Consider the following 27,610-nt stretch of genomic DNA (forward strand, 5'->3'; position numbering starts at 1 on the left):
ATGTGTAGTCCCCTAAATCATGTGTGGCCCCCATATTCTGAGGAGAAGGGAAGCCCCTGAAGAGTTTTGGGCAGAGAAATGCCATGATCCAAAGTCCTTTCTGAAAGGATCGCTCCGGTTGCTACAAGGAGGAAAATCAGATGGGTCTGGGTTCCTGAAAGCCAAGTGAAAAAAAAGTACTTCAAAAGAAGAATGAGTGATCAACTGTGACAAATGCTGCTATTAGGTCAAGTAAGATGAGTACAGAATGACTTATTAGGTTTTGCGAAATGGAGGACACCAACGATCCTAAGAGGAACCACTTGGGTGGTATGGTAAGGAAATAATGTCCTTGGAGAGAAAGTGGAGAGAGCCAGAAGAGATGACTCTTTCAAGGAGTTATGCTATAAAGGGAAAGAGAAATGAAGTAGTAGCTGAAGAATAAATGGGGTTACAAGGGTTTAAGATGGGGAAAAATAAAGGCACGTTAATATGTTGATAGAAATAATCTAGTAGAGGAGCAAATATTGATCATAAAGAAGGGGAGAATTACTGGAACAATATTCCCAGGTAGGAGAAAGGACAGTGGATTTAGGGCACAAGGGGATGGTTTGGCCTTAGCTAAGAACAATATTCATAAAAATAAGAGATACGGTAGAATAATTGGGCATACATAATTACATACAGAGTAGGTGAATAGATGTGATTGTGAGAGCTTATGGAAATCATCACTGATTTCATTTTCTTAGTGAAACAGGAAGCAAGGTAAGTGAGAGGAGGTGCTCTACTTATCATGATAAACAAACAGTCATGTAGCAGAGTAGAAGAATAGCCCAGGGGAAATCTGATAAGGTTGCTGGGCAGCATCAAGTGCCCTTGAGTTTTGTGACCATGAATTTAGAGTGAAACTAGTAATTATAGTTGTTTTTCTCCAGCCATGTCCAATGCAGAAATGCTGGCATTCAGTAGGCAGAGATCTAGATTTACTCTAAGGTTATGACTTAAACAAGAAAGAAAAATGAACTGAAAAGGTGATGATGGAATGCGGGGGTGGGGGGAAGGAAGACAACGGAGTGGTTTTAATGATTGACCATGAAACAAACTGAGTAGATGGGTGAAAAGTAAAGACAAGAGAGAGTGAGTGACTTTTTTTTTTTAAGTATATTGAAGATCTTGGTGGGGTCCAAGGATTGCTGGAGTTGGAGTGAGCCTAAAAGATAGGAAAGTGGTGGTTGGAAAGTGGGATATACTGATTGAGATAATGGAGCTGAAGTCACTGATAATGCAAGATGGAAGCTATGAAGGGAGGAGGTGACTGGGAAAAGGTGAAATTATTGTAGTAGAGGAGCACAGGAACAGAGACCAGAGTATTTAAAGGATCAGCGATGTAAATACTAATCACAAGAATTGTGACAGAAGTAGTGTTGGAGTGACAGAAAGCCAGGAGCTGAAATTTGACTGCAACAAGGAGTGGCGGTGGGTGGTATAATCTGATGATGTGACACATACAAAACTGAATTTTTAAGAATGGGAAAAAGGTTTGGAAGCAGCTATCAGAACCAAGAAAGGCATCTATTACCACTCTGGTCCCAGGGGTACTGGGAGAGTAAGAGGGAACAATAGCCACCACTAGCCATACCATGTATTCTGCCTACTACACTCTCCACTTCCTTTCCTACTACACTTCCTTTCTCATTTTTCCTTATATCTTGATTGTCACTATCTGATTCATCAAAATAGCAAAGAGAAGTGAGGAAATTCAAAACGCTCTGATACATCAAAGGTATTTTTTTAATATTATGATTGATTCATTACCTACATAGATCAAGCTATTGTATTACTACTAAAGGGTTTTCCAATCCTTAACAGAGTATAGAATTTTCAAAGTTTTGTAATTTAATAAATATATGTTAAAGTGGGGGTGTGGGGAGATTCTGTTTATTGTTACATGAACTCACAGAATTTATTATAGAGCTAGAATAATCTTGGAAATCTCTCTAGTCTAATCCCTTAATTATATATATTTGAGGAAACTGATACACAGAGATTGTGATTTGCCCACCCAACGTACACAAGAGTAACCAAATTCAGGTCTCTGACTCCCAAACCCAGAAATAGTTCCACTAAACCTCACTGCTCTTTAGTAAACCAAGAGGCAGAGCTGAGGTAAAGAGAATCTGATTCTAAAAGTTCATCCTAACACTCGATTTTGTTTAGCGCTTTGTTTACATCGTGCTTTCACATGGCACTTTCTCACTTGGTCAATGATCACCACCTCCACTGAATAACTCGCTGCTTCTTTCTAACCTGTAACGGGTGACATCCCTTCACCAAGTACTTTCTACTCTTTCCTTTCCGACCGCTGCCCTCACAAGCCGCCCTACTCACTCATTCGCGCTTCCCTTGCTAGGCTGACTGCAAACGTCATCGACAGCAACTGCATACACAACATCCCTGCATCTACTGCCATTAACTTGCGAACATTAAATTTATCAGTCCCAATTATCATCTCCATTTACGAATATTGAGTGAACATCTTCATGCAAGAACCTGTGCCCTGGAGATTCCCACAGACTCTGCCCTTACGAAGATTATGACTTCAGGGGAAGAGAGTAAGTAGCCATGTAAACAAGGAAACTATCTGCCCGATGAAATCAAGTGCTCTATCACAGGTCTAAGAGTACGCCCAAGGAGCAGGGACGCTTCCCGAGCACAGCGACCTCCACCCTTCTAGAAATAGCACCAAGGCTGAGGGACCACGAGACCCGGCCCTCTTGTCTCTCACTCTGCCCCTTGGCTGTCTGCCTGGGTCTCCAGCGATCAGTCACCTCGCGGCCCTTTCTGGAACCTTCGCCCGTCTTTGTAACTGTTCTTCGTCCCTCGCACTCTGGTGCACGCTCCTCCCTCAGCTTCGGAGGCTCTTCCTACCCTTCGCCTCAGCGGACCTCGCCTGCCCACCTCTATCCCGAGAGTCTCACCGTCGGGCCCCCGGGGCTCCCGCCCCTCCCGCACCGCCCGAAGCCCCAGCTCCTCGACCGCCTGCCAGTCCTTGCCTCCCGCCCCGACAGCCCGTCGCGCCGCACGACGCGCGCCGACCGCCCTCCCGGTCTTCCACGCAGCGAGGCCCCGCCCCCGGTCACCTGACCAAGTCCGACGCCCCGGCCACTGAGCGGCCTCTGCCGGGCGGAGGCGGAACGCCGGCTGCAGCTGCGGCCGCCGCCGCCGCCACGGCCGCCGCCGCGCAGGGATCCAGGGCCGCTGGGAGCGGCTGAGCTCGCCGCCGCCGCCGCCGCCTCCGCACTGACTGGAGAGCGTTGCGGCCGCGCCCTCCTGCCCCACCTCATAAGGGCCTGTGACCTCACCTCACCTCACCGAGCCTGGCCCGGCAACCTAGACACGAATGGTCGGGCTCCTCTCCGCGCTCTTGCCTCCTTGCGCCCTGGCCTCGATTTCGCCCACCACCATTCCTGCTCTCTATTCTTCCTGCAGCTCTGTTCATTCTCTGGTGTGCTGTCCCACCCTAGTCTGACCCCATTTCGATATTACCTTCTATCCACCTTTTAAATACCACTCGCCCTCTCTTCTCAAACATTCCATCTTGTTTTCATATGCCCAATAACGGACAGCAGCTCCAAGCCATGTGTCCCACTGCTTTGCTGAAATTTGTTCCAGGCTGCCCTTTGGAGGACTAACGCTTAATTTTGGAAGAGATACTTTGGGATTTTTTTGAAAATCAACTTCTCTTTTTGTGTATCCTGCAGATGAAGCGATGCTAGTAAAAGAAAATACAAGGCGATTTTTCCTGGCTTTCCGCAGATATTATGTCGCTAAAAGGTCGTGTAAATCCAATTTGGTGAAATCTCTTGTAAGGTTTGCTGAAGTTGTAGATACTCTGTCAAGCAAAGAGCATATTTCCTTCACCAAAGCCCACGATTTAAAGTATCCTTTTTTTGCAAACATACGGATAAATTTGTTCACATTGATCCAACCTGAGCTCTCCTTTATTTTCACTGTGGTGAACGGTATGGGCGTTAGAGACAGATCAGTCCAAACTCAAATCGTAACTATTTACTTGTATGCAGTGAGGCAAATTACTTATGGTCTCTAAGCCTCACTTTTCACATTCTTCCAGGATTGTGATAATTAAAAATTGCCTGTGTAGTGCTCAATAAATGTGACAATGGTTCATTTCTTCAGAGATACTACTTTTTATCTTTAACCCTGCTATGTTGGAATTCTTTAGTACTTTTATAATGTGTATGAGTATCTCCCTAATAAAGCCTGTAAGTAATCTGAGAGCTGAGACCATGTCTTTTATTGCTGTAAACATCCGGCCCTGCATCCCCTACCTCCCCAACCCCACCCTGTTCACAATCACCTCTATTATTGGATTCAACCCAGGTATTCATAAAGCATCAATTTCTAATGCGTAAAGATTGTAATGGGTTCAATCCAGATTGTGGATATTTAACAAATCTTGAATGCTGTATCTTTTTAGTACTGAATCTATTGATGAATTAGGCAGTTTGACAGACTTCCAATAGCACCAACAGTATATTAGTTAGGATTAGATTCTTTTACCAGAAACAGAAAATCCCTAAATAATAGTAACCTAAGCAAGATTGAATTTTATTTCTCTTACCTTCACGAGGTTCAAAGATATACTCCACAGCTGTTATGATGTGCCATAATTGCAGGACACAGGCTTCTATTTTATTGCTCTACTGGCTTTCATTTCAACAGTGGTTTAAGGGAGGTACCTTAGAATGCCTTTTAATCAGACAAAAGACACTAAAATTTTTAAGGTTTTGCTTCTTGGATCCTTTTATTTAAATAATAAGTCTTCTAAAAATCTTAAGGCCTTTGTCCTTCAGCAGAAGCCCGAGGTACAGAAAGATTTATCTCAAAGGTATGTATGGATATGGCTTTTTATCTCATGGACTGAAACCCAATAGGATTCACAGGAGATCCACAATATTGTAAAGAGCATTATATTGTCAGAAACACTGCCAGCTTGGGCTGAAAGAGAGTACAAAAAGGAAAAAGGCCTTTGAACCCTCAAATTCTATAAGCAGAAAGCAGACTGAAAAACTAAGTGCAAACATATGCTACTGTTTGTGGAAAAAAAAGGATGACTTAGAGTGTGAAACCACGAGCCTAAAGGGTAGAACCAAAAGCCACGGACAATATTACCAGGACTTGAATGTGGAATTGCAAACCTGTACCCAAGTAAATTTCAGAATTGCTGTGGACCAAGGACTTGTGTACCTCCTATATTCTGCCTGTTGGAACAAGAATGTAGCCATTATCCTGCCTGTCCCACACTATTTTACATTGATTATTGCAGGAAGAGAGGATGTGGCTTTTTTCCTTTAGTTCACAGGACTTCAGATTGAGAGGTAGTGTACTAGAGTAGCTATACATAAGGAATTATATCCAAGAAGTCTCATCTGCCCCTGCACCTATTTAAAGGCTAAGACTCCATACTTTGAGCTCATGCTATAATGGAATAAGACTTTGGGACCTTGGGAGGGGTGAGTGTATTTTGCATGTGAAAGAACTATAAATAATTTGTGACCAGAGGGTAGACTGTGGTGGTTTTAAAATATGTCTACAAATACTTTGATACTTGTATTAATTTGCTATTGCTACTGTAACATTATCACAAACTTGGGGCTCAAACAACAATTTATTATCTTACATTTCTGGAGATTAGAAGTCCAAATTGGAACTTACAAGGCTAAAATCAAAGGCTGCATTCCTTCTGGAGGCTCTAGGGAATAATCCATTCCTTACTTTCTCAGCTTCCAGAGGCTGTGTGCATTTCTCGACTCATGGCCAGATCACTCTGACCTGCTTCCATCAGTATATTTGCTATTCTCACTCTGACCCTCTTACCTTCCTCTTACGATGACACTTATGATTACAGTAAGGCCACCCAGGTAATTCATGATAATTACTCTCTCAAGTTCCTAATTACATCAGCAAAGTTCTTTATTCCATGTAAGGGAACATAGTCACTGGTTCTGGGGACATGGATATCTTTGGGGGTGGAGGTGCAGAGGCACAGGCAATGCTCCACAATGCTCCTCCCTTCAAGAAGTGGCATCTAGTCCCCTCCCCTTGAATGTGGGCTGGATTTAGTGAGCTACTTATAATGAGAGTGTGGCAGAAGTAATGATGTGACACAAAACTAAGTCATAAAAGACATTGCTGCTTTTCCTTACTTTTTCTTGGATTACTTACTTGGGAAGAAATCAGCTGAAATGCCATGTGGACCCTCAAGCAGACCTATGGTAACGTCCAAGTGGTAAGGAACTAAGCTCATTGCCAATAGCCAGAATGGAACTGATGCCTCCCGCCAACTGCCATGGGAGTAAACCATCTTGGAAGGGGAACATCTAGCATCTCTGAACTTTCAGTTGACTGCAGCCCTGGACAACAGCTTGAATACAACATCATGAGAGACTCTGAGCCAGAACCACCCAGCTAAGCCATTCTGACCACAGAAATTGTAAGATAATATGTTGTTTTAAGCTGCTAAATTGTGGGGTAATTTGTTATGCAGCAATAAATAACTAATAAAATCCCCTGAGTCACATTTTGATTCATGATGTCTGCTTAAATTCTAGCTATTATCTTTACATACCAGCCTGCAGAAAGAAGGAAGGAGAAAACAAAGACATGCTCCTTCCCTAACAGGCACTTACTGGAAATTGTATGCACCTCTTTCATTTATGGCTCATGTCTATGAAATGGGCATGGCACACCTAGCTGCAAGAGGGGCTTGGCAACATTGTATTTATTCTGTGCAGCCATGTGCCCAACTAAAAATTAGTTCTAATACTATGCGAGAAGCGGAAAACAGATGGAGGGGGCACAATTAGCAACCTCTGTCACAATGGATGATTATAAGAGTCAGGAAAAGCAAAGTCCAGCATACATTCATCAATGTTTTTCTTATTAACAAAGTATTTCTGTTGACCACCAAATGATGTTTACACACCCATCACTGTGACCTCTCCAAAGAATCATACCAATTGTGCATGAGTCATGGGAACTTATTTACATGGCCATTTAAATAGCCGACTAAGTAAAACACAATGAATTGTGAAACTTTTTCCTTAAAGAGTTCTTTTCAGGGACACTAACCAAGAGTAATTTACAATGGAAGCTTTGCCTAAAGGGACTTATATATTCTAAATGCTGCTTTCTAGATACTTACATTCTGTGTGCATTCTTTGGTATATTGTCAGAAAAGACACAGATGATAAAAATGTTTCCTCTGTGCAAGAGGTTGGAGAGACATTACTATGACAGCAGATGCTGTCATAGCATCCTCTGTGCAAGAGGTTGGAGAGACATTACTATGACAGCAGATCCTGTTTCCTCTGTGCAAGAGGTTGGAGAGACATTACTATGACAGCAGATCCTGTTCCTAAACTATAATTTTCCTTTCACATAGAAACCATTCATGGGTAGCCTCACTAAGTGGATTTTTATTTAACAATATGGTTAAACTTGATCATAAGCATTTAAAACGGTCTCCTAGTGTGCTTCAGTAAAACTTAAATTAGGAAGGTATATTTTCAGAAATATATTATTTAAAAAAAACAAATAGAAACTTTTTTGACAACTGTTAGTTTACTTGCAAGGCATATGTATTCTTCCTTACATCAGAATGAAAAATGAAGGCACTGTAGTTCCAAGACGATCTGCTTGTAATTGGTCCCAATGGTTATTAGATGGCTGTTATTCTAGAGTTCAGACTACAGAGGCCAAGAGTTAAAGGATTACAAATATGATTTGACATATAGACTTTTCATTTCATTTTCACATGAGGTTCTCCGTTTTCATCCAGACATTTATTCACTAGTTACCATGATGTAAATAAAACAATGAATCTTACAAAGTTTCACCATAAAAGGATTCAATCTATGTTCACATAATCTTTTTATGATGTCATACACTGTATTCTGTTCAAAAAATCTATATTATTAAGGACTCAAAGGCAACGATTATGAGACTTCTATGAAGTACTTCAACCCCACGCTGTTGGTGCTCAAAAAATTTTAAATCACAAAAAGCAAAGTTACAAATTATAAAGTCTTATTCTGGTATCTTTTGGATGATAATGCTAATAATAAAAATTTTGATCCCATCTCCCATGAATAAATGCTATAAGAGTATTATCTTGCTTCAGTTTGGTATAGATAAAAGGTTTCCGTAGATGTCTGCCAAATATCCTGTTAGCTGTTTCCCCCGGTCCCCACCCCGAGGTTCTGATCTATTACTTATTTAGTTTTTCATGGGAATTTGTAGCTGTGAGTGAATCAAGAGCCTGTGATCACTTAAGTTGGAAGGCAAGATCAAAAGTAGATTTTCACTTTGTGGGTAGAAATTTGGTTTTCTTAATCTATCAGCCAAGGTATGTTCTTAATCCTTTAGTAACTGAGGATTGCTGTAATCTTCTTTCTAGGCCAGAAGTATATAAATCCTTATATCAGTGATCAGTTATTCTCAAACTTGAGCATGCAACAGAATTACCAAGAGGACTTATCAAAACACAAAAATGCTGGGCCCACTCCCAGATGCTCTGATTCACTTGTTCTGTGAATTTTCATTCCAAACAAGTTCTCAGGTGATACTGATGCTGCTGGTCCTGGGACTGCACTTTGAGACCCTCTGATTTAAATAAAAGTCGGGCATTTAAATGGTCATGTAAATAATTTGCCATTAAGCCTTTATCTTATCAGTTTATTCTTCCTGTAAACGAAACCTAGGATAAATTGATGGTCTGTTCTGTTGAGGCTATACAAGTCCCTAAAAATCCCCAATTAAAAAAAAAAAAAAAAAAGAATAACTCTTAGAACAGTAATAACTTACTCATTTTGAAAAGGTTATTAAAGTCTAAAGAAAAGCTGTAAGTTCTGAAGCTAACTTTAATTCCCATAGTAGTCATCATTCTGTTAGATTTGGAAACCTGCTTGTCCTAAAATAATCATTTGTGAGGCAATAACACTTATTCTTTTCACCCAAAAGAAACAGAAATAACACAGGAAGCACTAGGCAGCCTTAGGCCAATTCTTTTTGGAAAACACATTTAATTCACTGTTACACAACTCAAACAGAGGAGGTGGTTAGGAAGTCAGAAAGGCACTTAGGTCATTTCAACCAGGAATACTTAACAAAGAGAAGTCTCTTGAAATCTTGGATGGTCTAGGAATATCTGAAAAGTAAAGAACATGACTCCTTGTATGACAACTTCTCAGGAATGTTCAAAGCTTCCCATTATTGTCCGCAGACCCTGAGATTTGTGCCACAGACCAGGGCACAAATAATCTCTTTGGGCTGTATTTTCTGATGCCAAAATACTATTTAGATGTTCACCCTACATGATGCCAAAACTGACTGCTGTTTGTTCTGTCCTGAACTCAGCTATAGGTTCTCCCCACATACAGACAGCACTGGCTTCAATGCCTATGAGCCCCGTTCCAGAAGCTCAGACAGGATTCCTACTGATGTCTTCATCTTTTGCATACCCATTCTTCCTCCTTTGATATTGTCTCTTCATATAAGCCATCCTATCTAAAGTCCAACTACTATGCTAATGGACTCTTGTCTCAGTAGCCAAAGGTTATAGTTAGGTTCTAAACTTCTTGGATTCGTTATCATCCCTCCCCATTCCCCTTTTATCCTCACACTACATTACCATCCCCTACAGTAAAGGGTAATCCATGGTGAGACAGGGCTCGGTCATTTGCCCCATTCCTAATTCCAAGGCTTACTCTCAAGGTTAGCACCTGGATACAGGATACACATTTCAGCTACTTCTTTTGGATTTCTCCTCTCTAATATGTGTGTGCAAATGAGTGCAAAGTGAACTAAGATATAAGAACTTATTGGAGCTTAAGTGCTACATCAGGAGATGTAACTGCTAACAAAAGTTGGAGAAGGGGCTCTAAGACAGGAGAGAATGAGGTTTTTTCACTGAGAAAGGTGATATGGAATGACATCTGCTCTTGCCAAAGCCATTTTGCTCTAAGACAGGAGAGAATGAGGTTTTTTCACTGAGAAAGGTGATATGGAATGACATCTGCTCTTGCCAAAGCCAGGTCTTTCAGATCTGCCATCTAAAAAACACAAACAATATCAACATCCCACAAAATCTTCATTGCATGTTCAATATCACAGTAAGTCCCAGCATCTTAGAATGCTGACACTGAAAGAGACCTTCTAAATTGGCTGGTCCAAACCCATCATTTTTCAAACTAGAAAAACTGAGCCTCAGGGAAAAGAAAGTGACTTGCTTTAATTAAGGTTAAAGATTCCTTAGCTATAACACAGGCCAGGACTTAGATTTTCTGATCATCAGACCACTGTTTATAGGCCCTTCCTTTTTTCTTGTGGGTTGGGGGTGTTTGTTAATGTCGAATGAATGGAAACACCAATAGAGCCACTGCTATTGTTAGAAAAAAAGAATAGCCACTTTCCCTCCCCCTCAGGGAAAAGTCCAGCATGTCCATGCACCCATCGCCACAGACATCCAGGATGAGAGAGCCCTGACAGAGCCCATGACTGGGCAATCATGAGCTATGAATGATGCTAAGTAGGGCTGTCCGTATCCAGCCTAAGTCTGTGTGGATTTTTCCTCCTCTCCTTCTTTGTCATCAAATAAAATTACAAATATAATACAAGTGTGTTTCTATACATATCCTTTGGTTTAAGTAAGCCTCATCATGGTTTCAGGTGCCCCAATGAGAAAAATAAAATAAAACTGTACTTGTGGCCTCTCAGATTAATGACTGAGTTAAAATGAGGTTGCCCAGCCCACAGGAGAAAAGGCCACACAGGCTGATACAACTGGCCCATCATTCTACCCTGGCACTTATGCCCAGCAGACTTGGAGACCGTGGGAATGACTCCTTCACAAGACATCCCAGAGGTAGATAAATGTAGTCGGCCCCATAGATGGACACAGCACATAGAAGCACAAGATTGGATGTGCAGTGGTGTCTTAGACAAGGGGCAGAAGGCCTGAAGGGTGGGCCAGACCCCTGGCTCTAACCATAGCACCCTCCCTCAGAGGCCAAGCTTTCAGTCATGAGAGAAAGTCCCCATATGTAGTAAATGTCAACAGCAGTGAGAGCGTGGGAGTAGGAGGTAAGAAGTGGTGCTGGTCTAAGGGTGAAACATATCTAAACAAATCTCTAAGGTGGAGCTGCCAATGGGGCAAATCCGAAGGGTGATGATTATGAACGAGGGGGCCCTAGCACATTCCCCCAAGCCATGCGTGGCCCCCCAGTGGCCCTGCCATCATCTCTTGCAACAGATCAAAGAATTAAGTAGCAAGGACTCCCCCTATGAGAGAACCATGCTGGACTGAGGTGATGGAAAAGGCACAGACTCTGATGGTTCAACTCTCCCCTGATTTCTCCTTCAGCCTGAGGGAAAGGGAAGGAGATAGAGGTACAGATGACACAACGAGGCTGCAAAACCCAGCAGTTTCTACCATAGCTGCTGAGAGTCAGGCTCAAGAACCATAAACTCAGGATAGAGTCTGGGTCTCTTTTTCTGGAACAAGAGGCCTCAGCGCTGCCCTTCTCTTCAGGGAGAATGGCCCGTGAAGGAAAGCTGGCTTCTCACTGAGGTAATGAAGAACACCCACTCAGCTACCTAGGTCATCTTCAGGAGGTGAAGCAGGAAGAATCTGAGGTGTTCTGAGGACAAAGGCTGAGGAGCTCTGCTTATCCAGGACACGTTACAAGCTTTAAATTATACATTCCCCCTCACGCAGCACACTCACACGCACACATGCACAGAGACCCACACTTCCACTTACTGACATTCTCCCAACCCACCCCACTCCAAGCCCCCAATCCCACCCCACAGATATTGTCTCCTGTAAACACGAAAGCAGAGATGCCCACAATCCTGGGACAGTCTGATAGTGATCGGAGGACGACTACTTTGCCATTAAGTGCCCCGGTAGGTGATGTTGGTGAAGGTGGATGTGGCTTCTTTATACAGTGGGTTGTTGGCCTGCAAAGAGAACAGAAAAGTGTCTTATAGTGAATTCTCAGTCATTCTCTACTTTCACAGCTTATGTTTCACCTGAGATGTTTGCCCAAGACATCCTCTCTGGGATATAGCTTCAATGAATAGCTTAATGCTCATGTTCTCACACATTCACTCTTATGATGGGAATGGTTAGGAAATAAGAGGAAAGAGAAAGTGAATACCATTCTGCCACTATTTCTAAGGAGTTAAATTCGGCCCATTACTTTTTGGTGATCCCCTAATATTTCAGTATAGCCTTTCGCCATCATCTTCTATTTCCTCCCTCTCTTCCACCTCTCTCTTTTACCCTTCTCCCCTTTTTCCTTTATTGTGATCATGCTGAAGGGTATGGGCAGGGGAGAGAAATGTAGAAGGTGATGGTTGGAACATAGAAGACAGCTTTTGCTCAAATAATTCTGAATATTTTCTCATCTCATCTCTTCAAGCACTACCCATAAACTGTCATGTCAGAAGGAAAAAAGTAAGGCCCTCATTAGGTTTCCCAAATTATTTTCTAATGTAAAATGACAAATCCCATAAGGTCTGGTAGTCCTCACTGGCAGCTTCAAGAAACACAACACGTTCTCATGTGCCTCAGAGGTTCAACACATCTACACTGTCTAAACAGAAACATCTCAGTTTTTTGGGAAACCTTATACAAAGGCCTGAGGTCATCACTCAATGGGAACAAACTTGTAGCCTAACCTTGGACAATCAGGGAGTCAAATGGCCATGTGGAAGGTCCAGGGAAAAAGCTGAAATGTAGATGAGCCAAAAGAGAATAGAGGAAAATTAAGTGTATAGAAGGTTTTCAAAAATGCTTGCTTGGATTCAATCAGGATAAACTGCAGGGAGCACAAAAGAGGAGTCTGATTTGAGAGCTATCATCATCACAAGAGGGAAAAGGAGAGAATGAGATGGAAGGACATCCTGCCACTATTTCAAGGCTGACGCAAAAAGGAATAACCTAATTCCCTTCCACTTCTCTGTGCTCAGTTTCCCTACCTACAAAATGGGTATAACGTTGCCTACCACATAGGGTTGTTACAGGGATGAAATAAGTTAATTCATAAAGAGCATTTAGAACAGTTCCTGGTACATGATGAATCTTCAGTAAATATTAGCTATCATTGTACTTTTTCTGCTGGTGTTTAATACTTTAAACTCCATTAGTATGTAATGTATTATATCTTCTCAATGTAAGATTCTCAAGCTTGTCTTGTCACCCTCAATTGGAGAATATTTCCTTTCCATCTCTTCACAGTGTTCGGAGCAGAGTTGGGCCCTATCCGTGCTCGGTCAGTACTCATTGACGTGGCCGTGGTCACTGGGTGGTAGAGAGAGAATCTCGTGGTTTCCAGGAAGCAGAAGGACAGTGGGATAGTTAGACTATCTCCCAATTTCCATAAGAGAGGCTAATCGGAAAACTACAGTGCTGGCTGAACCTGGCTGCCCTAAGTATCTGCTCTGTCCATTCAGGCTCCCAAATCCATGACTTAAGAAAATGCCCAGCCCAAACCAGCCCAATCTCTTACCGTGTCCCATTTTGCTCTGGCTCGCTCTTCCTCAAATTTTGCAAATTCCTTCCGATCATGAATGGTAATGAGGAGCTTCCAGATGAGCAGAGTAGCAAGGCCGATGAGCAGAATGGCCCCCATCACTGAAAGCAGGACCACTAGGATGTCGGGGCCCTTGGGACACTCTGTCAGGAGAGAGCACAGAGCAGGGTGGCTGTGAAAGGAGCAGGAATCACTCGAAGTAGCTATAAATAAGATCTTCTTGACAAAGTAACAAAGTACTAGAAAATTCTCTGAAGGAAAAAGGACTTATAAAATACATTAACTATTTATTAAAATGGGGGGGTGCTATTTTTAGGATAGCAATAATCTGTCCTGAGTGGTTTAAATCAGATTCGGTGAGCTGGCCAGTCACTGGCAGAATCTGGCCTACTGTGTGGGTTCACACAGTGTTTATCAAAAATTTGATTTTGATGGCATGTTTCAATAATCAGGAGGTTCTTCCCCCTAAAATTTTAGGTTCTTCTTCTTTAAAAAAAAAAAAAATCAAAAGATCTAAGAACACTGAACCTATACTCTTACAAGACAACAACAGGTCGGAACCAAGGAGCCCCTGCCGCTTTTAGATGGGACATGTTTTCTAGCTGGCCAGAGTCCTCACCACTCTCTTTTCTCCACTAAACAGAGGCAAAGTGTGACTTATCATTGAGTCTGTGCTACTATGGGCTCTGGAGCCAGACTGTCTGGATTTGAATCCTGGCATACCACTTACTTTGCTATGTGACATTCAATCAATTATTTAACCTTTCTGGGTGTCTGTTTCTCCGTCTTTAAAATGGAGGTAGTAATATCACTGACTTCAAAAACTTGTTATGAGAAATAAGGAAGTTAAAGAACTCAGTGCCTGGCATAGAGTCAGTGCTCAATAAATATCAGCTACCGTTGCTACTGATATGCTCGTTGTACCTGGCTATCTTTACCAATTTATTTACCTAGCTCCTATAGGTGTTTAAATTAGTTACCCTCATTCAGATATTTTCATCCCTGAGGACTGAGAACCTAATGACCTTTTTAGCATACTTAGAGACCAGGCGGCCTGCCAACCAAGACAACATTTTGGGTTCCTTCCCAAAATATTTAGTCATCTAAAATCCTAACCCTATTGAGAGCCGACTTCCTGTTCAACCCCAGTCAACCACCAACAGACAGAGGTGCATCGCCCCTCCGAGGGCTAAGATAAGTATGCTCAGCAGAGCTCTGCTTCCTATAACCCACAGGTGTCTGATGGATGACCTCACTCCCGTAACTTCTCAGGTATTATGTAATTAGGTGTTTGTATATATGGGTATTGATGGGTCTGGAGAGGGGGGGTCACACCCACTTTCCACAGTCTCCCAACTCCTTGTCTAAACATACACTCTATGCTCACCACACACTACCCAAAAACAACCACCACCACAAACCCAAGCTGGCATTTTCCCAAGCCACCAAATTACAACCTGTCTACAATTAAAGGAACGCCTAGAGAAAGGCTGTGAGCTTCCAGTGTCTGAGTTCCCAGGAGTGAAGGGCCCCAGTTCTTCTGGGAAAAGCAATTATGAATTCTCTGGAAGACTGAGGTCGGGCTGACCCTTAAATCTCGAAGTGAAATCTCTTCAATTCTGCATATCAGTGTAGGCAAGACAGATAGAATGCCAGGGGGACTTGGGGTGGCAGGGCGGGGAGAAGAAGCTGTTAACCATTTGTCCTGAAAGGAGTAGATGGCAGGCTTCCTGAAGATGAGATCAGGTGGTCTCTGAAGAGCCCTCCCAGCCACAGTGATGAAGATCCATGACAAGGTCAGGAAAAATTGGGTAGAGCCAGCAGATTTGACAAACAAAAGTATAGAAAGTCCAGTTAAATTCGAATTTCAGATAAACAATGAATAACTTTTTAGCATAAGTATGTACCAAATATTGCATGGGACATACTGCACTTTAACAGGCAACCCTATCTGAGAGTGATGAGAGCCCAGCTCAGAGCTAACCCCAATTAGCAAAGCCAAATTCCTTACTGCCCTGCAGTGGCTCAGCCCTTCAAAGAGAGCATCTGCAAAGGTTTGAGTTGAGGAAGAGAATGAAAATAATCTCCTCCTATATTCCCAGACCCCAGATGCTACATTTTACTCGAAGCCATAGCCCCTGAAAATAGTTAGGGGGTGAAAAAAGAGGCAGAATCTGGAATTCCAGTGCAACAATATATGAAATATGGGTCTGGATCCAATCTCCTAATGTGGAAGAAGGGGCCGACTTCCTGTTCAACCCCAGTCAACCACCAACAGACAGGAAGTAGGCTCTCAATAGGGTCAGTAAAAGTTACCCCACCCCCAGGGGTTATTTGTATCATGTGGTGGTGGTTGTTTTGGGGTAGGTTATCATCATCTTTATCAACTCCAGGTAGTAGATTCCAGTCTCAGAATACCAGGCCAAAAGATTTTGGTAAGTGATACAGCAGGAGCACCAGCAAGGATTATTGTAGCAAAGAGATGAAGTAATGTGAAATCCAAAAGTAAGAACACACCGCCCTTCAGAAATGAGAAGGGACGAAGCTACAGAAACAGTGGATGTGGAAAATCTGTGAAACGCGTTAACACAGATAGAGGGCAAAGTGTGAGGAAGTTGTGGCCAAACAATCCACATCTGTTCTCCACAGATACATACCCAGGCTCTTCCCTCCCCTCTTCCCAGTGTCAGGTTTCCCTTGAGTCACTAAATAAAACTAAGGTGATGCCTTTTCTTTCCCTTCCATTTCCCTTATGAAGGGTGAGAGCTCCAGGAAAGGCTGATGAACAACATCACAGATGGGGGCACCATGCTCTTCCCAACACCCTGGGTGTCATAGAGGTAAGAGTCTTTTTTCCATCTTCATTCTCTTCCTTCTCCAAGCAGCCAAAACTCTAACAGATATTAAGATGTATATAAACCTGCCTGTCTCCTAGAAATAATCAATTCTATTAATTCATTCACAAGCCACTTATTCAGTAACTTCTCTGTAGATTACTGAGCCAAGTATGGGGATGTAACAGTGGATAAAACAGACAGTTCCTAAGTTCATGGAGCTTACAGTATACTGAGGGAGACAAGTGATTAAAGAAGCAATTTGATAGTGTGATCAAGGCCCTTCTAAGAAAAGCATAGCTGTGATGAGAATCAAACAGGCGCTCCAAACCTAGTCAGTGGAATGGAGGCTAGAGGATGTCTGAGAAGGCTCATTGGGAGAAGCGACATGTCTAAAGCAGAGGCGTTAATAAAGAACCAGGATCACTAATAAAGAACACAGAGGCATTTTGTAAACAGAGCCTGACCCCTTCGTTTAATGGTCTATGGCTGCTTTCCTGCTAGTATGGCAGAGCTGAGTGGTCACAGCAGAAACCATATGGCCCGCAGAGCCAAAAATATTTAACATCTGGCCCTTTACAGAAACTTTGCTGGTCCCTGGTCTAAAAAATGATTTGAAGAAATCCCTATAGCTGTAAAGAATGTCAAGTAACCAACCAATTTAGCCTCTGCCTTCGCAGATTGTTCCTTCACTCCCATAAGTTCTTGTCCACCCCCAACAGAATCACGGCCCTTATCCCTCTGCAGTGTCATGATCAATACACATGTCTGTCTCCCCCATGGTCTGTGAGTGCCACATCTGCCTTATTTATTATTATATTCCTAGCCCAGTGCCTGATATATAAGTACTCAAAAATGTTTTCTAAGGATTCATATCTTGATCTGTCATTTAATGGAAAGGAAGGAGATAAAGACGGTAAGGAAAAGCAAGCAAATCTACTGTGTTGGATGGTGACAAACCTGTAGCTGGTCTGTGTATGATGGCAAGAGCCTCTCCTGCACCCAGAGGGCCTTGAGAGCAAGCATTGTTTTCAGTGCTCAGGGCAGCCTTGGGACGGCACCTCAAACCTTTCACCACATCTTGTGGTGAACCTGGTAAGATCAGCATCTCAAACCATCAGGCCTTCCTCTGAAGCAACAAGCAGGTTGCTCTTAGCAACCATTTAACCTTTAGTAGAGCAGAAGCCTTGTGCTGAAAAGTCCTAGAATTTAAATTCCTTACTTCTTAACACTATCACCTCAAAAAAAAATGCCATGATATACTTTGTTCCTTCATGGGATCCATATTGATCTTCTTCTTCTCCTTACATACCTTTTTATTTTTTCTATCTCCTTAATTAGCAAGTTACTTTCTTGCTAATATTTGTATTTATATAACCCTCACACCCAGATAACAAGCCTTAACTTATCACTTGTAAGGTCAGGCTTAACCTGGCTATTTGGTTTAAGAGGCATGATGGATGGAAATTACTGCCTAACATGGTTCTCCCTCTCTCTGGGGGAAGGGCCAAGGGCCCTTAGGGCTCACTCACCTGGCTCTTCTACCACATATAGGATAGACTTTCCACTGGAGTCTTCATAGTACTGGAACCTGATGACACAGTCATCCTCATTCTTATAGGTACAATTCACTGCATCCTTGCCAGTGTCCTCTGGGAGAGGGAGAAAAATGGGAGAATGAAGAATGGGTCAATTACTGGAAGATGGGACCACCCCCAAACCTTAGTCATGGGATTTCTGGGAAAATATGCAACAGGAAACCCTATGCTTGACATTAGGCAAGATGCCTAAATTTGAGATGGCTGTCGTACCTGGCAACTGCCTCCATATGACCCTGACTGATATATTTTGTTCCTCACAGGCTGTTTTTGGTTCTTATTCCTTCCTCTGAAAGGGACATGACATAATAGTATTACACAATCTGCTTCTACCACCTACCAGCTGTGTGATCTTGGGTGAGTTACTAGACCTCATTGAGTCCCTCTTTCTTCATCTATAATGATACCTTCACCTCATAGGGTTGGTTGAGAATTAAATGGCATAAAGTAAACAGTGAGTGTTCCCTTCCCTTTCCTTTCTCCGCTTGCTCAATGATTCTCAATAGTTTGTTTATTCAGCCCTCATGGTTCCTCTGTTTCTGCTTCTGATCCAGTGTTCCCCTTGAGAACCATCCTTTCTTCTCTGACTCCCATTATGTTTTGTTGGTTTCATCCCTTCTCATTCTAAAATCTGTGACTCTGACAGTGGAACTATGGATTATGCTCTACCAGCTGCACTATGCCCTACACTGATGAAACTGATAGATAAAACTCACACATGACGAGATTAAGCAAATGTGACAGGGTCACACAGTAAATAAGTGATGGAGCAGGACAGGAACATGAGCCTCAAAGCACAGTCTACAGACTTTAACTCAATAAGTTTTCAGTAAACCAGTGGTATTCTAGTACCACAGAAAGAGTAAAAATTTTAAGATTTGGTTCAAATCTTAACTCACTGCTAATTTGCTTGGGTAAGTACTTAACTTTCCCAAGATTCAATTTCCTCATCCTCAAAATGAAGATAATAGTACTACACTTCTACTTTACCAGGTTGTTGGGAAAAGAGTAAGATAATGTGCATGAAGAGATACTTTGATAAACTTTTATAAGTTATATAAAATTCCATGCAAATAAGCATTTATTTTCTTGATTACCATGGGGTGGGGGGAGGGGTTTAGAAGTACTTACCAACTAACTTTAATACCCATCTGGTCTAGATAATAAAAATCTCACATCTCAGCAGCCTCTCCTCCCTAAACTAATCACAGGAAGCACAGTCTCCTCCGAAGGAAAGATTGTCTCTTCCAACTCACTCCTCAAATCACTACCCTTACTCCAGACCCATTTCCGATATTTGCCAAAGGGTCCAGAGATCTGGCTCTTTTCCATAAGACCCCCTCCCAGAAGCTGACGATCAGCTTTGTCTTACTGTAGCTCTCACTCAAAACATGTTTCCTACCTTCGTAGGAGATTACTATCTCCAGAGAGACTGACATCTCCCAGTCACCACCCAGTGCCTACTTGGCTCAAATGACTACATCAGATGTGCTGACAGCAGCAAAGATCATCTCCCTTTAAGTCAAGATGAAGAACAAACAGAATAATTACAGGCAAGTTTGGCTTCTCACTGTATTTCTGTCTTATTCCACAAGGGGCTCCTGAGAGCCAAAAAGGCTTCAGGATAACGATTTTGGCTACAAATGCCTAAGGGTGAAGGTTTTCCTCCAAACCAGCAAAGCTGAATGCTGGGCATTCTTAGTTAAGTAAACTTAGTAAATGCTTACTAGCCCACTAAGCTAAGACTGTCATGGGCAACTGCTTTCCCACTCTGTGCCTCAGTTTCTTCATCTATAAAATGGGGTAATTCTCTTCTTGAGGAGGTAAAGTTAGGGTTGCCTGATTTCTCCAAGTTATTTGTGTGGTGACGAAACAGTCACGGAGACATAGAGGACAGCACAGGGAGCACAGTCAATATGATCATAGCGGCTGTGTGTAGTGTCAGATGGGTACTAGAGTAATCGGGGGATCACTGCATCAATTATATAAATTATATACAGTCTACTGTACTGTATACCTGAAACTAAAATTTTAAAAAAAAAAAAGTTACTTGCAGGGTCTTGCTGAGTCTGTGGGCTCTGGGAAACAGAAATGGGAGGGTCTGCTGAACAAATTAGTAGAGGTGCAAGGGACTCTCAGGGAAGGCGGTTTTTATTAAGTGCCTACTCTGCATCAGGCCTGCAGGACACGCCTTCGAGGTCAGAACTACTCTTTCGCCTTACAGGTGAGAGGCGAATAGTTTCCATGACTAAACCGGGAAAACCTGGAACCTGGGTGTGCAACTCGAAGACACGCTAAACTTACTGAGCTCCTTCACAGACTCGATCTCATCACGACAGTAACGGTTGCAGGTATTTTCCTCCAGCAGAGTTCCCCGGTTGAACTTCTTACACTCTACACACTCCCTGAGGAAGGAGTACACCGGGATTAAGGCGAGGGAAGGGCAACCCTGAGAAGGTTTCAGTTTGGCTTTGACCCCCGTACCCCAGGAAAGCTGCTCCACCTCAGAAAACACACACATAGAAACATCTGTGAGACAATCCTGGGGGCCCAGAGAGTCACGTCTGGAGTTCAGGGGTGGAACTTGTTATGTCGCGTCCAAGACTGTGACGGGAAGGTGAACCCTATTGCACATCTGGGAACCCTAAAGTCATAACTGGCCACATAGTGTGGGGGCCCAGTGCAAGATGAAAATGCCAGGTCCCTTGCTCAACAGTTACTAGGAATTTCAGGACAGGGAGAGCAGAGCATTAAACGAAGGGTGGGGCCCTTCGAAGCATGCGGGGCTGTGCAATGCTCGGGTTGCATGTCTGTGAATCAAGCCCTGATTGAAGTAGAAAGAGAAATGGCAGTGCCACCGACCCGGGCTGACAGGGGCTTCCTCTGACCACCAAACGAGTGGCGTTTGTACTGGTGAACATCCCTGTTTCGCACAGTATGTTTCACAACTCCAGCCCACATCTCCTACAGAATCAGAACATCAGCACTGGGACGTTCCCCGGAAATTATCTGGTTTAGCCTTCCTCCCAACTCAGGGTTCCAGGAGAAGGGTTTCTTCCTCCCAACTCAGGCCACCCTAGGAGAAGGGTTTCTCCAAAGGAGTCTAGCTGGTATGAGTTTGGCTCCACCTCCAACTTTCCCCAAAGTTTTCGGTAAAAGAAGAAACCTGGCCTTATGGCTAGAGTGGACTCCTCTCCCTAAAGCTTTGGTGAGTAAGAGAGTGAACCTGAAGAGTTGAAGGTTCTAGTCTGGGGGGCCCTCTCCAACCACTCCCCTGCCCAGACACCCAACTCTCTCCAACGCATTTCTCTGCCCACTCACTTCTTAAAGGTGCAGGCATCAGGGCAGGTGGGACACTTCTCACAGGTGTTCCCGTAGGAGCCTGGCTGGATGCAGATGCAGCTGCCACATTCACACTTGCCCCGGCCGCTGCACAGCAGCCCATTACTGGACATACAGGTGTCCGTGCGTGTGGTACAGTTGCAGTAGTAGCCGGTCCAATCGGAGTCACACAGGCAGTCCCCACAGCTGCACTGGCCATGTCCTGAAAACACACAGCCCATGAAGGCAGACCAGCTGGAGAGGGTCCCAGCCCGTGACAGCAGCTCAAGCCTCTTTCCACCTCTCATCACCCTCCTCACATTGCCACACGTTAGCCACCACACTGAACTGTTCACCAGCTTCTACACTAACCTTGTATCCTCATGCTTGTATTCATGCCGCTCCCTCTTTCCAGGTGCTTTTTCTTCCTGTGATCACTACCAAACTCCCCCTCACCCTTTAAGGCTCAACTTAGATGCTCCTTCCTCTCTGACTTTTTCTGACCTCCCCAGGCCAACTCAACTGTCCGCTCTTGTGTTCTCCCAGTACCTATATAGCCCTCTATTTCAGCCTTATGTTCAAATGTGCTTGCCTGTTTCTCTTTCTAGATTGTGATCGCCTTGTTGGGAGAATACATATCATATTAGTTTCTGCATCAATAATGATTAGCATATCACCTGATATAGAATAAGCATGCAATTAACGTTTATTTATTTATTTTATTGAGCTCATACCACACCCTGGGCACGGGAGATTCAGGAAGGGTCCCGACTTTCATGGAGGTTACACACACACATTCATCAATATGTGCCCTGTGTTGTATTGTCATATTATTGCAAGGAGCCATCAGGCCTGGTAGTAAAGACCTATTTACTTTACTACCTGAGTATAGGAATGGAAGACAGAGGCTGGGATTGAGCAGGCATTAACTCTCAATGCTATATTCCCCTAATATTCACTTAAAAAGGCTTTAAAACTTGGCTCTTAAATCCTGCAGAAAGGTGACTCATTCCCTAGGACTCTGAATCAGGAAGAACTGGATGAATAACAAAAATCTGATTGTTAATCAGAGGAAAGGCAGGGAGCAGAGGGGAAGTAATCTGAATTGGCCTGCAAACCAGGCCACTGTGCAAGCAGATGGGCTCCACGCTGCTGGAGAGGAGGGTGGTACAGGCTCAAACAGCCATGAGCTGGCACTTCCTGCTCTCCAGTGACCCCCAGTGGGTCTGACTAATGTCTCTTGGCCACTACGGGTCCCTCTGCCAGTGAGCCTCAGACCATCCTCTAGTAGCCACACTAGAATTCAAGACTCAGACACACTTTCACTGCCTTAGAAAGAAATGTCTGTTTCCCAGGAAGGATGGGAAACACAACCTGATCTGCCCTAGCTGCCCAGTACATCTTCAGTGTGTTGCTCCTGAGCCGGCAGAAAGGTAGAGAAAGAAGAAAGATTGCATTTTGAGGTCGGGTTCTATAGAAGTAGAGCTCATGGTGAGGATTCTTGTTCAAGTGACTTACTGGGGAAGGAGAAGGGAGGGTGGGAAGCAGGACAGGGCAAGAGTGGAAAGCTGGCAGGAATGTGGTTTCAGCTGGAGAATCCTTTCAGCCGGATCCCGCGGTGGGCTCCGGAGCGTGGATGGCACCACAGAGCTAGCCCCAGCTTTGAGACAAAGGGACTGGCCTTGTGTAACCCCTTACCCATCAGTCACTGGCCAAGGTCTGAGGGCAAGACAGCTCCTGTCAGCTGAAGATAATGCTCCAGAGAAGGGGCAGCTGTGAGCTATTAAGAGCAGCCCTAACAGCAGCTGGGGGGAGGGTGTGCCAGTCAGCAGAGTGGGACCCCACAGTGTCCACTACACCCCACTTTTGGCCGTGGCTCCTAGACAAGGAAAGGCCGACCCCACAGAGGTCTGGCAGCACTCAGAGGCCTTCAGCCTCCGCAGAAAACTTTGTCCCATAGTGTTTCCTTTGTAAAGCTAAACAAAGTGATCTTTGAGAAGACAGTCTGCCAGGCCAGCCGGGAGTGAGGCTGGGAGTGGAAGTGGGAGGCCAGAGCCATCAGGCTGACCCCAAGCCTTGGCAGGGTCAGCCCGTACAAGGAAGCCACAGTGTGGTAATGTCGCAGGACTGGCACCCCTCCAGCAACAGGGCCGCTGAGCCTGGGTTCACAGGAAAGTCAGAGGGGTGGGGTGAGAAATGAAGAGAAAGTGTAAGAAAGAGGAGGGAAGCAGGGAAGGAGGCGGTGGGATGTAGGGGAAGAGGAAAGGGAGGAGGCGGTGTTTCCGGTCAGAATGTAATCACTCTCTAAAACTTGACCTTCTGAGTGCTTATTTATGAACCAGCCCCTCCTTTGACATCCCACCTCCTCCGTGAAGCTGCCCAGGCCTCCTCTGTCCACAGTGAATCTCCCCTTCCAGTGGACTCCTATAATACTCACTCTGGGATCCGGCACTTTCTGCCTCATCGGTGAATTATCCTTAGGTAGGTTAATGAAAGGCAACACTGTCTTATTCGTGCCTCTCTATCCCACAGCACTACAGGACACAGCACAGAACCTGGCTCACTGTGGGGCCTGATCAATTTGCGTTCGTGGATGTGGCAGTTGGAAGAGGCTCTTGAGGACAGGATGCACACTCCCTATGTTTGAGGCAGGGTGCTGATACTGTGCAAGACCACACTTCCAGTGGGGAGGAGAGGAGGGGTGAGGCCAGGGGCTAGAGAAATGGCCAAGTCATAGAGCTCCTGCCTCATGAGCCCCCACTTGTAACAAAGAACAGACCAAAGGCCAACAGCTCTGGGAAGGGACAATGACAAGCTGGGCTATAAGCTCTGAGAGGTCAGGGATGATGCACGACCCTTGTTCACCCATATGCACCAAGTGCCTGGTACAGGGCAGATGCCCAACAAGCGCGTAGCCCCAAGTACCTATCGCTGGAGAATATGATGATGGCACCACAGGGTTTAGACCTGAGGCTGGTGGGCATCCAGCCCCCTTGCAGGAAGTGGAGGAGGGAAGTCTGTGAGAGGTTACAGTGGCAGCCTGGGGTTCCCCCATGAATTAGGCTGCAACACATTGAGGACCAACTGTTCTTGCATCAGTGGGAGGAAGGAACTGGGGCTGCCAAACCAGGCAGCTTTGTTCTGTGGCTTCAGTGGGGCCGGCAGCCAAAGGAAACACATGCACTCTGGCTAGGATCTCTCCCATACTACCTCACACCGGACCAGGAACAATCAGGCCATGGAGGCCTAATGGACCTCCCTCCGTCCCCGGCGTCCCCAGTAGGCTATCTGTAGACCTCTCCTAGGGCAACCCTCTCCCTCTCAGTCTCAACCTTTCCCCCATGGGTCTCCCACGTCAAGCTTACTTATTCTTTTCGGTATTTTGAATAGGATGTAAATACTATTAAATATTAAAATGAGCTGAAATTCCTGCCCCATCCCCCAGTTTAGACTGTTGTTTGTGTGTGTATGCCTGATCTCTCTCCCCTAATTTCCGATACCATTTTTCTCCAATCTCTCTCTCTCAAATTCTGTTTGCGTGAGTAAAGGAAATAATGTTGTAGGCAATAAAAAGGAGCCATTCATATATTGCTTAGGCATGCTTTAGAATGACTCAGATTTACCTTTCTAATCGAGCCTTCTTTAAAGGCTGATGGTAAAGTGAACATCGCGGTGGGTTAGGTCGGCTGATTAGAACCCCCATGCCAACCAAGGTCATGCACTTGGTCACCATAGAAGCCATTTATCATCTCTGTTTGGCCACACAATATACCCATAAAGCAGTCCCAATCAATTTGCAAATGTCATAACAAGAGCAATTAAGCCACAGTAATTCTAGCCCAGCAAAAATCTACCCCCAGTGCCCAAGCTGCCTATTTGCCTCGGTGTGTCAGCAATTAAAAACTACCTTAATATCCGCTTGACTTCTTCTAGCTGGGGAAGTACCCCTGGAGTGGTCTTTGGGACAAAGGAAAACCAGTTTGAGATTATCAGCAGGCCTCAAGATTTTACTGAATTTTGTAATGAGAAGGACAACAATCTAATATGCAGGTAAAAAGACTCAAAATCATAATCTCAATCAGTGGGCTGGGACTCTCTATGGCAACGCTATTCAATACATATCTGTGCTGCGCAACATAGCAACACTAGCCATATGTGACTCCTAAGCAACAGAGGAACTGAATTTTTAGTTATAAATTTAATTTACATTAAAATTTACTTAAATTTAATTAATTAATTAATTTAAATGGATTAATCTAAATAGCTAACATGTGGCTAGTGGCTACCATATAGGACAAAAACAGACCTAGAACCCAAAAAAGTAATAGTAGTACCAATAGTGATAACAAAATAATGCCAACATTTAATAAGAGCTTACTATTTTTCAGTCATTCTTCCAAGTGTGCTGGCTCATTAAATGTGCTCCAATGTCTTGTATTACTAATTTCCAAGTCTTCACATAAAACAATTATTACTAACTTTGCTATATATTCTATGTCACCCATTTTCCAAATCTATAAATACCAAAACTTCAATTACCATCAGCCAATGATTTACTTTTTTTACCTTAAGAAGAGACTGGCTCATATCCTCAAAAAGATTTGGATCCAGTGACTTAAATATTAAGGGGAGAGCAGATGAAAGAAAAGACGAAAACTGTCTTCACCATCAAATTTCCCCGCTCCTTCCCACGCTATTCCAGGAGAGAAGCTCCCGTGTCCCTGTCCCCCCATGGGCGAGGACCTAGGGAGCTGAGGGGAATTACAGAGGACCTCATTTCTGTTTTCTGCCACTGGAGTGGAACACCATCTGCTCAGCTCTGCCCTGTGGGCCTTCCTGTGTCCGCCTCAAGCTCTGGCCTACATTTCCAGATGCTGCAGATGTGTGAGTATGTGTGGGTACCAGGAAGGGACATGTGTGCAGTTCTACTCACCTGAGCACATCTCCCCCTTGTAGCGGACACAGGAGAAGTCATCACACTCACAGTACTTGCCCGTGATCTTGCCAAAGTCACTGCTGTGGCAGACGCACTGGCCACAGAGGCACTCGCCCCGCTGGCTGCAGACTGGCTGGCCCTCTTGGGGGCTGCACTCGTCCTGCTGCGAGGGGCGGTAGTCCTCTTCTGAGCACTCACACTGGGATCCCAGCCAGCCAGGCCCACAGCGGCACACCCCACACTCAAAGGTCCCATTGCCATTGTTGCAGTGGCGGCTGTAAGGCTCGGCATGGGCCTGGCAGGCACAGTCACAGTCGAAGGTGACCTGCACAGTGAGACTGTCTTTAAAGCCCACAGGCTTGATGGCGAAGGACTTTTCCTTCTCCTGGGGGCAGCCACGCACCTTGGCCTCGATGCTGAAGCTCACCTGGATGGAAAGATCGCATTCAGACACAGGTGGACCCTCTTAACACTCCAGCCCCGAAGGGAAATGAGCAGTTCTCTGCCCTGCTCATTGCGAGTCTCATCCCCGAGTATCTATCACTATATCTATATGTAATCTATCAATTATATACTCCTATATAATCCTCAGCCTTCCCACCACCAAGGTCTGCAAAGCAAAAGCAAGAGCCCTGGAATAGTTATGCAGCTGTGACATATCCGGCTGGGTACTGAGACCATGTGTTTACGGTTATGATATAGAAGGCTGGGTTTTTTTATTCCATATGTGAAATAAACCAATTCAAGCAGAACAGAATCCGTGATCTTGTGAACGCTGTGCTCAGGCCAGCTAAGCTAGCTGTACCGATTACGTAATATCACAGGACACACAGGGCACTCCTTTGCACCACACAATGCCACACAGTGGTCAACCACAGGCTCAGGATCCACTGTTCGATTTCCACATAACATTTCATCACGTGTGCAGGCCAGTGTTTCTTACATGGGATATGTGCCCATGTGCCTAGAATATATAGAAGGATGGATGGATATCTGGAGATAAATATAGATAATATGGCTAATATAGATATAGACCTGGATGATATGGATATAGAAATCCCCCTCTTTTCCTCTTTCCACTTCACCAACCCTTCTCCCCTTAGGCAGAAGCAGAGGAGAACCAACCTTTAAGAAAGGGAAGCCACAGAGAGACGGGAGGGGCAAAATGAACATTTACATTCTGAAATTACATCAGGGCAGGTATTTTTGCCTTTTCCATTTGCTATTGAATCTTTGGCACCTAGAACAAAGCCTGACACAAAGTCAGTGCTCAATAAATGTTAATAGAAGACACCTGCCGCTTTACCTTGTGGAGGAAAGAAA

At 44.2% G+C, this 27,610-nt stretch overlaps 1 protein-coding gene across 2 annotated transcripts in view; it reads right to left on the reverse strand.

Moving 5' to 3' along the window:
- Positions 1-10,133: 10,133 nt before the first annotated feature.
- Positions 10,134-27,610, reverse strand: part of ITGB3 (integrin subunit beta 3) — a 31,840-nt gene continuing 14,363 nt past the window's right edge. Inside the window, exons 9-14 of one of the 2 annotated variants that reach the window (XM_011377080.2) lie at positions 26,285-26,714; positions 21,352-21,574; positions 20,335-20,435; positions 17,965-18,084; positions 13,575-13,741; positions 10,134-12,021 (exon numbers count right to left, since the gene is read on the reverse strand). In XM_011377080.2, coding sequence (XP_011375382.1) covers positions 11,956-12,021; positions 13,575-13,741; positions 17,965-18,084; positions 20,335-20,435; positions 21,352-21,574; positions 26,285-26,714 — 1,107 coding nt within the window. In that variant the 3' untranslated portion in view covers positions 10,134-11,955. The remainder of the gene's footprint in view (positions 12,022-13,574; positions 13,742-17,964; positions 18,085-20,334; positions 20,436-21,351; positions 21,575-26,284; positions 26,715-27,610) is intronic. The other variant, XM_011377082.2, reaches the window with a different exon arrangement.

The sequence above is a fragment of the Pteropus vampyrus genome, unplaced genomic scaffold (assembly GCF_000151845.1).
Source record: "Pteropus vampyrus isolate Shadow unplaced genomic scaffold, Pvam_2.0 Scaffold306, whole genome shotgun sequence".
NCBI classification, from domain to species: Eukaryota; Metazoa; Chordata; class Mammalia; order Chiroptera; family Pteropodidae; genus Pteropus; species Pteropus vampyrus.